A 13,840-nucleotide genomic window follows, 5' to 3' on the forward strand; every position below is an offset into this window, starting at 1 on the left:
GTAGACTAATGTTTTGATTGCTGTTTAATTATTAAACGTATTGTTTTGAATTTTTTATGTGATTTAAAAGATGTTTGTACATGGATTTCTGAGAAAATATATCCAGTAAACATGAACGATTTTGGCCATTTAAATCATAATTCTATAACACATTACAATATATCAATACGGCCAGGTCGTTCTACCTGAATAAAAAAACAGATTACAATATTATAACACAATATAATATTGTGTGGTTATGGCCATTTTATTCACAATATTCTTTAAGTACTTATGTTTGTACGTTAGTCGCTTGGTAAAATTATTGAGTAAGAATTCATATTCTCAGCTTCATACACATTTTTCTCACCCAGTATCTGAACAGAAATTGGTTATCGAGTTTAACAATTTATATTTTTAGCAATGTGTTTGTCACTAAAAATCAATAAACATTAAGATGTTCAGTAACTAATGTGTTCAGAAAACTTTTCATACAAACCTAAGGGAAATCTTCCAGTAAGAAACTAAATAATGAAAGAAACTAGATAAATCGGCAACAAAATCAAATCAATCGCCGTTGTTTGTTGGGCGATTGTTGATTGATTACTGAGAAAAAAAGTACCGCGCCTTTGGACATAATTTAACATCCGTTCATTCTAGAAGCTATACCCACCACCGGTAATAAACTCGCCCAATCCAATCAAATTAAATTATGGCACTTTTAATTTTCGTCCCCCGTTCGCACTAGAAAGTAGCGCAAGCAATATGGAGCAACAGCAACAAGCAATGCAGCAAGCCTTCCTTGTGACTCCTGTCCAAACCACCGCCCAGAACGTGAGACCCACCGGTCAGGCGAATTATTGCCCAATTTGTCTGCAACATCAAATTTTATTTCTCGGCTCACATCGTGTGTCGAGTGTTGATCGATTTTCGGATTTGTCCTCGATAAAGGCCCGTATCCGCTAGATTCGGGCAGGTTTGTCCGTGAAATGGTAATGGCGATTGTCCGTTTTTTCCGTACCGCTGTGGACGGGGCAGCGCAATGATAAATTGGGCCGCACCAACGATCGTACAACCGCTGGGCGCTGGACCTTATGAGATGGTTGGAATGCAATCGTATTTGACAAAAAAAATGTACTACGGTCAATGGTGCTTTTGGGGTGGAATATGGAACACGAGAATGTGTGGAGTCTATTTGCCGTAAAAAAGGTGTTTATCGGTCTGAAGGTATCGAGCAGCCTCCCGACGAATTGGGTGAGGTGATTGAATTATTGTTGTTCTATTCTGTTGTTTGCAGTGGGAGCAGTGGGGGTAAATCACGATCTGAAATGTGGAATAATTGAATTTATGACATCTCATTTATCAGATCGGTCGTCAAATTCTTCTAGTTTTGGTTGTGTTTGAAAAGAAACACCAAATTTACGGTTCAAAATCTGTTCTATTGTTGGTTGATTTTGCTGATTTTCCATTGAGAATGTAAAGTATGATTAGCCATCGATAAATAACGCTAAGTTATGATTATACCATTCCCAATATTCAGCAGCTCAATTGCTACAATACGCAATCAACATAAAGAGCTTAGTATAATTCGGTGAGTTTTATTACAAAAAAAATTAAAAGGAATTAAGCCTTTTTATTTTATTTTTGTAAAAGATTTATATTCTAAACTATTATGAATTTCATTAGCTAAACTATTTGTACGTGCATACATTCGGCTTGAGATATATTCACAATGGATTCATGGCTTTAATTCTTGAAGAGCATTTAAATCTATTGAATAATGATTGCATGAGCTGCATCATATGGTAAATGTCCCCTGTGGAAAAACACGTCAGGAGTTCGATTATTATAATTAAATTTTACTCTAATTAACAGCTAGAGGCACCTGAATTCCACGTTGTTAAAAATTACGTTAAAATAACAAAACCATTAAGGCGCAAATAGGATAAGTCTTCTCACACCAGGCACCCCTGGTTAGGGATCATTCAACTATTACGTAACACTGAAAGGGGGAGGATGAGGTGGTTCAAATTTGTGAAATTTTATTACTTTGGAAATGAAAAACTTAATATATTCTCCTCTATAAATTTGCACATTTTCTTTAACTTTTACGTTAAAAGTAGGATGGATACTTCCCACGTTTTGTTGTATTACGATAGGGAGGGGTCAAAAATTCACAATTTTTGTGTTACGTAATACTTGAATCCTCCCTAATGGTTCATTCTTACCATAATTGGGCGGCACTCCAATCGCGTTGCCCTTCAGCACGAGAACTGTATCGGGTGAAATTATCGACTGTCCGCTTACTAATAATCACACCTTGAAAGTATGTTTCTCCGTTGGGTTCGTCCTTCGAGACTGGTGCACCGTATCGCCCATGTTACCATGCAACATTGCAAAGGACAATTGCTGCTTTTATGTTACAATCGATTACCGTCAATTACCAGACTCAACCTGGTTGAACCATTTTAAATGTGATCACAAAGGTTGACGACAAAGGCGACCATTCCCAAATAAAGGATGGAGAGTTGCTACATGTACTGCACGATGCCTTTTTTCGCTTTTAATTCGTGCCTGACTCCGGAAGGTCATCTACTGTATCCCATGCTTCAGTTCGGGCAATCCGGTTTTTTATCCCGGGACACACACGGTAGCTAAAGTTCAACGAAAAGTCCCTGGAATATGGACGCTGGCGTTGGTCGAATTTCCGCCCATGAAGGACGCACGCACGACATCGTTGCGTTGAAACAATAAATGTAATAAATACCATCCTCACATTGCTGCCTCTATATCTACCCCTTGGCTGGAGGCAAAAGGCACAAAATGTTACTTTTTTTCTAGTGGAAGAGCACGTCATGGAATCGCCTTTCGTTGTCCGGCTCGACAAAGTTTAAGGTCAATGTTGTTGGAGCGGCTGCTGTTGCTCCAACCCTATGATGATGATGATGAGGTGGGTTGTGGTCCAGCTACAATCCGCGAAAGGAGAAAGATCCATGGAGACCCGCATGACACACCGGTTAAAGAGCGGCAATAAATGTCTGACATTAAGTACCTCGCAATCCGATGTAGGGTTTGGTACGTGAGCAAGGTGGGTGCTTCGCTCGAGAGCAAATTCGATGGGTGGACGGAAGTAAGAAGAAATTTAAAAAAAAGTAAAACAGAAGAGGACATTTGATGTACAACGTGATTGGGAGAACCACAGACATTCATCGAAGCGTGCGGGGGCATAATGTAGGACGTCTTTTTGTTTTTAACAGCATAGGTGCAGGAATCATTATCAGGATCGCAGATACGCAGTACAAAGAATTTCTTGCGTGTAGTTAAAGCGACAGCGAAGGCAGATACAAGTTTGTAAGTGTATTTATGGAATGTGTATGTCCATATTTGCAATAAAAATGGCTTTGATATCTCGGAACATCATGTGCGTATATTAATCATTGCAAGATAAATAATGATATACAAAATACTGATAACTGGATCCGCCTTTGAGTATCTTTACTGAAATATAAACTATGAGAGCTTCATATGTGTTGAAAAACGAGGGAATTGTTGGAAAATGTAAAATGTAAAAAAATGTAAATGTAGGCGGAAGTAGAGTAGAGTAGGAAATTAATAAATTTACCAACCAGGAACCTTTTAAATGGTTAACATATCCAACATATAGTCCAACAAGTAAACGCAACGCCATGCCAAAACGCATAAAATGTTTATTGTTTAAACGCATTTTCCGTACTCAAAAATTCTCGGAGACTGTTTTAACCGATTGTTTTGAAATTTTTACCAGCACAAATGCCCTAAACATATTGTACCCATTCCTAAACAGGAACACAAAATTGAACCTACGCAACAAAATCCTCATGTACAAAACATTAATAGGGCCAATACTTTTGTATGCTTCACCTATCTGGGGAGACAGTGCAATATCGCATATAAAAATGATACAAGTATTCCAAAACAAATTCCTAAAGAGAATAATGAATCTACCTCCATGTTATAGCACAAGAATTATTCACAGAAATGCTCAAATCGATAGGATACTAGAAAACATTCAAATAACTAAAAGTAAATATATAACAAAATGCTCAAACAGTAGAAAGAGAATCCTACGTAACCTTATATAAAGATGCATATCTTACGACACGAGTCAAAAGCATAGAATAAGTTAGTAGTTAAGAATAGGTTAGTTACTTTTTCTTCTTTTAGTACTGTCCTTATTTTTCCATTATTGTTAATCTTAAGTAACTTTAAATCTTAATCTTAAGCAATCTTATTCAGGGGTTTTTTAAAAGAATTTTTCCCCACTTTAATTTGGCCACCCAATTCTAAAGATACATTCAAAACGCCCCAGGGCTAGAACTATCATTAATTGTCTAGTTAAGGAATCATCCGGTACCGTTTAATAGGTCAATACTGTTAGTAATGTTACATATATATTATATCAAATAAATACAAATGAATGAAATGAGAATGAAGTTTTTACCAGATGTTCTTTACAAATCCTGCTAGAACTTGCCATTGGGTTTTATTCAACGCATTTTAAACATAAAACGTGCATCATTTTCTCATAAACTAAAAAAATCCAAACCATTTAAGGCAAGTATTACAACTATACTTATGCACCTTTTTTAAGTTGAGTTTTTGGATTCTGATGTCTCTGCATATCATTTTCAGCTCTGAAGTAAAAAAAAGATTTTCGGGCTGTTAAGTTTAAATCCTCCTTTACAACAGACCTAATATGTATTTTGATATTGATGCATAGATTTTAGAAAACTTTTTTCAACTTTAGGACATACTTTGTGTAGTCCAGGAGAAAAAAGCTGCATAAGTTTTGCCAGCTAGAAGAAGGAACTTTCAAACGCTAGTATCATTAAAATCAGTCGTGAAAAATGTAGAATAAATTATATTGAAATACTTTTTTTATTACATTAAATTCCAATAGATTTATGAGTGGATCGGTCCGCAAAACTGAGCTAATTAATGAAAATTAATTTTCATTAATTTGACGATTTTGTTGTTGTTTAACACTTGCACTACAAAGCGTTTTAAGCGTTTTTCGTACGTGGTTTATTATTACACAATTTCGAAGCGTTGGAGTATATTTTACTGCTTATTGAAGAGCAATGTCTATAGTCTATACTATAGACTATATATGTACAATTCATGGTTCAACTACCTTAGCATTGCTGAACCCCAAAAAAATAATGTGATGAAAATGGATCGTTCCAGTCAAAATGACTGGTCCAGTAGTTCTAGTGTTAAATTGATCATGTATCAAAAGATGATTGGACATGAGACTGTTCTATTTTTAACTTAGTGTTTAAAACTGTCTATATCAAAAAAAAAGATCGATAGTATTAAAATTTACATAACCACGCACTCTTAACATACTAATATTAACCCAATAGTGCATTTGTATCGATAACCATTTTTTCCATTTTGGATAAATACCGATCAAAAAATACATTCGCCGAAAGCAGTAAAAGCATTCAAATTATTTGTGCATAGAAATCACGATCAAATTCATGCTTGCATACATTCGATCTGACCCGTCATGTATTGCGCAATCGCGGAACCTGGTCGATGGTGGTGACAAATTTTTCACTTTTGCTTTTCTTCCACCTTACACTCTTCCTGCGCTAAAACTAAATTTAATACCAATGCTAACCGGCCGTTCCATTTTTGCCTTTCGACAGCGCGGTAAGTGTTACGATTTTAAAAAAACGGTTCACTTCCCCTTCGGCCAGATTCAAGGCAAGGACGGACGGACGGACAAGTAATCGTTTTTCACCTCAACTCCCGTTTCGTGACCGACGTGCCCGTTCGGTGCAGAAGGTATCGGTGCCGCGAAATGGTTTACTAGTGCATTGAAAGCGAAAACGAAACGCGATCGTGCTACAGTTTCTTTGCCCTACCCGTTGGTGTAGTCGGTAGACGGAACCCCCTACCCATAAAATGGTGGGTGAATTGTACCAGTGAGCAGTTGAGAAGAAGGGGAGGAAGCTTTCTTTTTCACCACGGCGACCTTCAGCTCTAGGGGAGGGTTTTCTTCGCGTTCGCATCGATTCGCAGAAGCTTTCGTGTGAGTGTTCATCGCAAACTCACCACAGCGTGTTCCCTCCATCGATTCGAGTGAACACTCATTCGCACGATCATGCTGCGATCCATACATAGTGGAAATGAATCTACTACACACTTGAAGACTTAAGAGACTTCAATGTGGAGCTTTTTGAGTGCCGATGATCGTCTTACTGGCGCATGAATCGACGCAAGATCGTGATCGTTCGGTACTGCTTTGCCGAAGTCACGTTTTCGGGGTGCTCATGGGCGACTGTGTGGCAGCGCAAAAAGTGGCCACAGCAAAGCGATGCAGCAAATTTACTGCCAATAATGAAATTAGTTTAAGAGAAGTGCTCGCTAGAGAAGCACTGGAGCGGCGTGTCTTAAGGGGTCGTTTTTCCTTCTGTCCCGTGTTCCGTGCGTGCGTTCGTGCAAACCTTAGCAGCAGCGCAGCAAGGTAGCTAACAACAAAAAAGGCGAGAGAAAGAAGATCGTACAGTTTTTGGCGTGCAGTGCGCGTGCTAGAAACACTTTTGGGCGCTTCAAAGCTGCCTGGAAAAACCATATCGCCGAACCAGAAACGGGAAAAGGATCCCTTTTCGACCAAGAGACACCAAGTCGATTCCAAGAATATTCCTGCGTGAAGATTGCCCAAGATTCGACGAGTGTTTCGAAAACGACGAAGACCTAAGTAAACAGTGCTCCATTTTTCCTTCTCTATTTGCGATTGCACGATCGCGTTTTCGTTTCGGGTGATCGCGAAAGAAATAGCGAAAGGCAGAAAGAAGAAAGAAAGAAAAAATATCGATTTGGTTTTTCGCCGCAAGGAAACGAATTTAACAGCCTTCTATTGCTTTCGGGTGGATGCAAGGAATTTCGGGTTAGTGAGTGTATACTTGTGCGTGTGTGCGTGTGTGTACGGCTGTATGTGTGCTTAGGTGAACGTGTGCATTGTGTAGTGCGTTGTGCAAACCATCAGCGTGCGAGCAGGAAAAATTTGTGCCGAATATTTTTTCAAATACCCAATCTAAGGCCGCAGCTGAAGTGCATTTCGATTTCGTTCGAAAGTGATCGAACAGAAAGCGGCAGTGTGGTTGTATCGTTGTACCGAACGCGGCCAACCAGCATTGAAACTCTGTGAAACAGAAGCACCAGACGGAAAGTGTGGTAAACGATAGCGCGAAAAATAGGAAAAGGGCTTTTGTATTGAGAAAACGGGAAGCTAAAAATTGTCTCTGCACGTGTCGTCCCTTCTATATGGCACCGACAAAAGGAGTTTAGTGAAGTGTGTGCGAGCTTTAGTTTTGTATTTTCTCTGCAACTATTTGTTTCCTGTTTTTTCCCACTCAACAACTACACACAAATCCACGATGGAGTTCAAATTTGGAATGCTCTGGATTGTCAGCATTATTTTGCTGCTCAATGAAGGTATGTGAAAAATTTGCAGAACGTTAACATCAAAGTAGAAAATAAGAAAATATGAAATCCAAAGCTAAAATTTTTAAAGCCACAGCTAAAAATATTGCATCCATTCATAGTACATATACATTTGTTCCGATTTAAATTGGGTTGTATTGTTTGAAACAATTTTGTGTTTTTATTTCTACTTCGTATTTAAATAAAAAATATTTCCACTAAGATAAAATATTTCTGTGAAGTTAATTTGTGTTTTATATGGACAGAATATGGTTCTAATTGTTGGATATAATACAACTATTGTTATGATTATTCTTTGAACTTGTGAAACTAAGTTTTGAATGATATATGATATCGAAAGAAGTAATTCTATTTCTTAACTATTTGAAAACAAATCTTTTTATTATTATTTTTTAAACCAAAAGACTATACTGCAAATATATGAAAAAAAAAATTAGTTCAAGCCGTCCTAATTAAAAAAATATATATATGAAAAAAGTTAAGTTTTTCCTCATAAAGACATTATAACATAATTTTTAAAAATATATGTTGGGATACGCTAATAACTTCATATTAATATAGCCAACATTTAACCTTAAAGACAATTCGATAAAAACTCACCATCAAAAGCAATATCCTTTCACTTTTTTTACGGCAAACGTTTCAAAGAGTTTCCTTTTTTTTGGCAAACCAACTCTTAACCTGTGTTAACAACCACTGCTGTCCCCGTTACCCGCTCACGATAATGGTGAACTTGAACTTCGAGTATCTTGTTGACGCAGCTTATTTTGGGGACAATTATTTACGATTTTTGATGCGCTCACCAATAATTGCTGGTAGCCCCAGGGTCGATTGGACAAGTGCAAACAAAACGACGTATCTGGGGGAAGAGAAAAAAAAAGATAACATTAATATAACAACATGTTTTACGACGAAGAGGACCCTCGAAAATGTGGAGGATGGATTGCAGTAGAAATAAATCAATCTAGTGAAAACATGTGAGCGAGTGATATGGTGAGGTGGTGTAGTGTGGTTGAAGCACGCAGTGTTGTATATTCAAGCACGTATTGTTGTAATTGGATGGTGTTGATTTACTTATAATAGTGAGAGATAATTAATGTGATTAATGTGAAGTTGCTCCATAAATCACAAAAGATATGAAAAACATATAGAAACAACGTTAAACGATGATGAGGAATATAATGTGTTACATTCTTATTGACACAACTCTCCGCATTTAAGGATATTAATATTTAGCTACATTCCTCCAAAGAAATAAGCAGATTAAATATTCTCTACACTTCACAGTAAAACATTGCCACAGTAATTAAATCTACTTCATAACATCGAACTCCACTGAAACATTCGACATTAAAATGCACGGTCCGTGTTTTCGCGGGCACACTTCATTCGTGCTTCCGAATTTGGTCAGTATGGTTTCGCGATCCACAAGCAGGGGTCCGAGTCCTTGAGCTGGACCGCGCAGCATCGGTCAACATAAAACGTTCGCGAATGTGTGTGTATTTTTGTTTTTTTTTCCCCACCTATTGAAACATCTCATCACTTCTGTCACGGTAGCTACTGTTGGCGTGACACAGAATGTGATCATATTGGATGGAATTCTGCACTAGTCGGCACTATGTTAGCTATCTTAGTGTTTGTGCGCAATGAATGAATCAAGTTTTCTTGCACCAAATGTACCAGAGGTAATGGTCTTGAACGAGGTCGATGATGCTTTTTTTAGCCAATTAAGATACCAAAGCATGGTGCAATTTAATGTGTGCGGATTTTGTATTTAATATCTAAGAATTGTGCCTTGAGTTGTAAGAGTTTATTTTAATGTCTTTTAACAGTTGAAGATTCGAGCAGTTTAAAACCTTAAACAACATTGGTAATTTGTGATTATAAAACGTGTTACTTTTGATAAACAAAATGAGTTGAACAAGTGAAATAAATCGTGCATTTATTCCAATCGTATAGTGACTTTGTGTTGAGAAAGTCCTAATGTAGTAAGTTCATCTTCCAATATATCGTCAAACGTGCAATAATACGATCGAGGAATGTCGGCATTGCGTGTACCACATTCGTTTATGCGAAGCGCACACGTAGGAGGAATTGGAGTCAAACCCCTATCCATATGCTTCCCCTGGTGGCGTGTACCAGTTTGGTCGATTTATTTGGAACACATCGAATGTCATGACTCAATCGCGTCTGTCGCCGAAAGAAAAGGAAAGGAAGGTGACATTAAATGTAGTTCATTCGAGATTAGAAAAAACTAAACACACGCCCACCTAAAGAGTAAAACCACCCTACGATCGCGATCGCTCGAAGGGAGAAAAATGTAGCAAAAAGGTAAAACTACCTTCCCTGGATCGATTTCCGGGGCGGAGAGTTGACAAACGTTTCTCAGTTAGTTGTGTGGTTGGGAACATTTTGGACTGTTCGATGTACTTCCCTACCAACCCTATTTTTATTACCCTCTTTTCCCCTCAAATCACAACCCCCTATTGTAGTGGGTGGGTGTTTACCTACAGCAAGGGTGCTTTTCCATTCCACATTTCTCATGTGATCGATTGTGTTTCGAGCGTTTCCACACACTTCTACCACAAAACCGTGGACAATGTAGTAAGATGTGAGTGGAGTTTTCCGCCCCCCACCGTCCCCTTTGCGGCCACATACCCTGGCACCATCCTTTGGTACAAGACAAACATTTCTTGGTGCAACAAAATGGGGAAAACAAACCCCTAACAACGTCGGCGTTGTTTCTTTGGCGGGTGGTTCGTTTTTTTTTGCGTTGTTGGTTCCAATCTACGCCATATGTGTATGGGTGGCACAATATGCTTATGCATGTTTCTCTGCAGTTTGCATCATTTGCCTCGTCAGAGTTGAGAGGAAAAAATAGAAAGAAAGCAGGTAAAAATACAGAAGTAATTCCCTACCACAAACGGATCGATGTATGGAAAATGCATATGCACCTGTAATGGTTTCGTAGTGAGGGGTGAAAATGTAGGAAAACTTGGCAACTCTGTTGGGTTTGTATTTTCGAGATCGTTTTTCTACCCACAACACAACCACGGGAAGCAAAAAGCATACAAAGAGATGGCTTTAAAAAAGAAATGTCTTATTCTCCTGCAAATACAAACTGCTACAGCTGAATTCAACTAGAATGTAACAAACAAATAGTTGCAAAAACTAAATTTTGCCACAGAAAAAAAAACCACAAACAACATAATGGAATAGATGGAAAGGAACCGACTTACTTGAATGAATGGTTTGCATACACAAAAAAGGCGTTGTACCCAAACCCCGTACCAAATTCTTCTATTGCATTGAATTTTTCTATTGACAAATGGAAAAGCCCATTTTCAGCGTCTTCCGTTCACTCGGTTCGGTGGCATTATGTTACTGTCTGTTTTACCATACCGAACCAGTGGGCGTTCAGTTGCTTTTTTCCATTGCTTCTGTGGTCAGCTTGAGGCCTTCATTTGGGAAAATGCAACCGGGAAACTTGATCGCCGAGCTTGCACAAAGTGTGCACACATTCATTCTCGGACTCGAGCTTCTATTCGCAATACTAATGATGCGGTTTTAACACGCTACCTGTGTTGGATGCCCAAGTTGCCCGGGAGCTATTTGATGGTGAGTTAATGTCCATTTACTACTGTGCTTAGTCTCGCTCTAAGATGGAGCACTCCTTTGGAATAAAGGAGAATAGAAGCACAAATGCGGTAGCATCAAGCGCCAACAGTCCGTCAATGGCGTGAATAATTTTGCGGAATTTTATTGTTTGCAATTTACTTCTTTCTTCCCGACAGCGGAAGTTTGTTTTTTTGTTTGAACAAATTTTATGTTTTTTTGCTAATGAAATGGAACATTTTTGTTTAAAAATAATTTGAAATATATATTAAAAACCACCTAATGAAATAATTTCATTTTTTTTAATTTTGTTTTAAAAATAATAAACCTTTTAAGTCAATGTAGAAATTAGATTAAAATATTCACAATTTAATGCTACGTACAGCATATTGATTGTTTTTATGATATAATCATACTGATAGTTCCATATTATTCGTTAAAAATAAAAATAATAAATCCGTCATTAACGAAACAGCCCTTGTTAAACAATAGCCCAACCAAGCCAAACTAACTATGCACCTTCCAGTGACTAATTGTGCGCAATGATCGTTACAAAACGGTCCACAAACAGAATCATAGATTTGTAATGATCAATCAATTAAGGTGGAAAATTTAGGTCGATTGAAACATAACGCTGACAATGGTCAAGAAATGTTTGCAATCAAGTTTTGTTGACGTGCCACCACGGTTACATCATGCGCCAAGACTAGCTTGAAAAAACCGTCAACCGAACTGTAACGACACTGCCCTTCCATGGGGACACGTGCCACCGCGATTCGCTTGCCGAAGTTCATCAAAGAGAGTTCCGTCACAATTTCCAATCGTCCAAAGGAATGGCAATGTCACCAAGCGCACGGCACGCGTTGTTAGCTTCACTTCATTTTCATGTTGGAGCACGGCCACCACCAACTCCAAAAAGCGCCCATAACTTTCTCCAGCCGGTCGTGACGGATGGTAGGGTTTTGTTTCCTTTTGCGTTTTGCAAGCATTGTGTCCCATTGTTGACGTTACCACCCCGAGTGTACATTATGGGGTGGTTTTGGCATATGACTTTACCACTGTACCACCTGTAGCGTTTGAGGTGAGCTTTTCGCTTTTTTACTTTCATTCGCGACTGATACCACAACCGTTACATTGCGTTACATAATGGTAGCAATATGAGGAAGAACAAACTGTTGATTTAAGGGTGCAGTTTTTGGTGGAAAGACATCTAAAGAAATATTAGCAAACTTTATGTGGCTGTGCGCGATCGATTAGGGCAGCCCAGTTGGCTGCCACCCACAAAAACGACCGGTTGGCATTGTTTCCGGGGGAACCACAAAACGAAAACCATTACATTACCTCACAACACGCCTACAATTAGCGTAACGATCGATCGGGCGCACATCCCGTCAGGTTATTAATGTGTGTAAGGTGAAGAAAAAAGAAACACAAAAATTCCAAACTTCCTCACAACACTCATTTATTTCCCCCAAATCATATGCAACCGAAATTAAAACGAACAATCGATCGTCGAATGACGATGACGGGATGGAAAGGCAGGAAAACGGAAAAAAATCTCCACAAAACGATCATGATGTGCTTCGAGTTAACAAACCAAATGGCTTTTGCGAACCTCACCACATAAGTACCATAATTATCTCATAACGCACCGTAAATAGAAAAATAAGCTTCACTATGTGTTCAAAATTTAAATTTCTTCTGCCAAACGGTAATCCATTGGCCGAACATCTTTCGCGGAGAAGTTTTAAATTGATATTAATTTTCACCTCAAGCAAGTGCCGAAATGCCACTGTGCCCCGTCACCGGTAGGAAATTTTTGTGTGAAGGATTTTCAGCTTCTATACTAGTAGCAATATTTAACTTAATTATCATTATTTCGTCTTTCATACGAGAGACAGGACTTTACCTTGGGTACTTTGGCAACTACAAACAAAAACAAACAGAAGCCACGAAACAATCGAGCACACAGGAGTGGATGGATGGTTTGAAACAATATATCTATGTGGTGCAATGGATGGAAACCGGTTGGACAAAAAACCGTAAACTGTTTGAAGACAAACATCGTCAACACAGCCAACGATGGATGAAACCTGAGTGCTTAAGGGATGTAATTGGTCATGCTGTTATTTTGCTACGATGTTGACAAGTGAAGAGGCGAGAAAAGTGTAAAGAAAAGATAAATGATCATAATAAGCGGAGGAAAGTATCGTTTTGAGTATTAGAAAAGGGATGAAAGCTGTCGATATTTATTATTTTTGATTGATTCCTTCATTAAGAGTCCTTCTAACTCAAATTACTTTGATATTGAAAAATATAACTGTTTTATTGTTGCAAAAACTGCTAAAACGCAAAACAAATCTATAAAAATGCAATAAAAAATCAAAAATTGATTGCATTTTAAACTCAAAAAAGCGAGAATCAAAAATCAAATCAAATCAAAGCAATCAAAAAACGAAAAAAAAAATTATCCAGGAAATAGTAATTACTAAATATTTACTTTTATTTATGTCACGTTGATTAATTGCATCATTTAAGCTATCGAAAATCCTTTCAAATATTAGATTTTCAATACACAACGGAAGCTACCAAAGTCATTCACCATGAAATATCGTTTCCCATACATGTTATTGAATTTGCTACGCTATGAACTTATTTGATACAGATTTAAACCACTTGCTGTCAAACAAGTAGTTGCTCTCGTTTTTTTTTCATCTCCACCTTGTACCGCAGACGATAGCCAGACGACCCA

At 38.0% G+C, this 13,840-nt stretch overlaps 1 protein-coding gene across 1 annotated transcript in view; it reads left to right on the forward strand.

The window, feature by feature from the left end:
• The first annotated feature begins 6,336 nt into the window (after positions 1-6,336).
• The window catches only part of LOC125762465 (mucin-5AC), a 130,269-nt gene continuing 122,765 nt past the window's right edge, over positions 6,337-13,840 (forward strand). Inside the window, exon 1 of the mRNA XM_049424575.1 lies at positions 6,337-7,464. Within this exon, the coding sequence (XP_049280532.1) occupies positions 7,407-7,464 (58 nt within the window). The 5' untranslated portion in view covers positions 6,337-7,406. The remainder of the gene's footprint in view (positions 7,465-13,840) is intronic.

The sequence above is a fragment of the Anopheles funestus genome, chromosome 2RL (genome assembly GCF_943734845.2).
Source record: "Anopheles funestus chromosome 2RL, idAnoFuneDA-416_04, whole genome shotgun sequence".
In the NCBI taxonomy this organism is placed as follows: Eukaryota; Metazoa; Arthropoda; class Insecta; order Diptera; family Culicidae; genus Anopheles; species Anopheles funestus.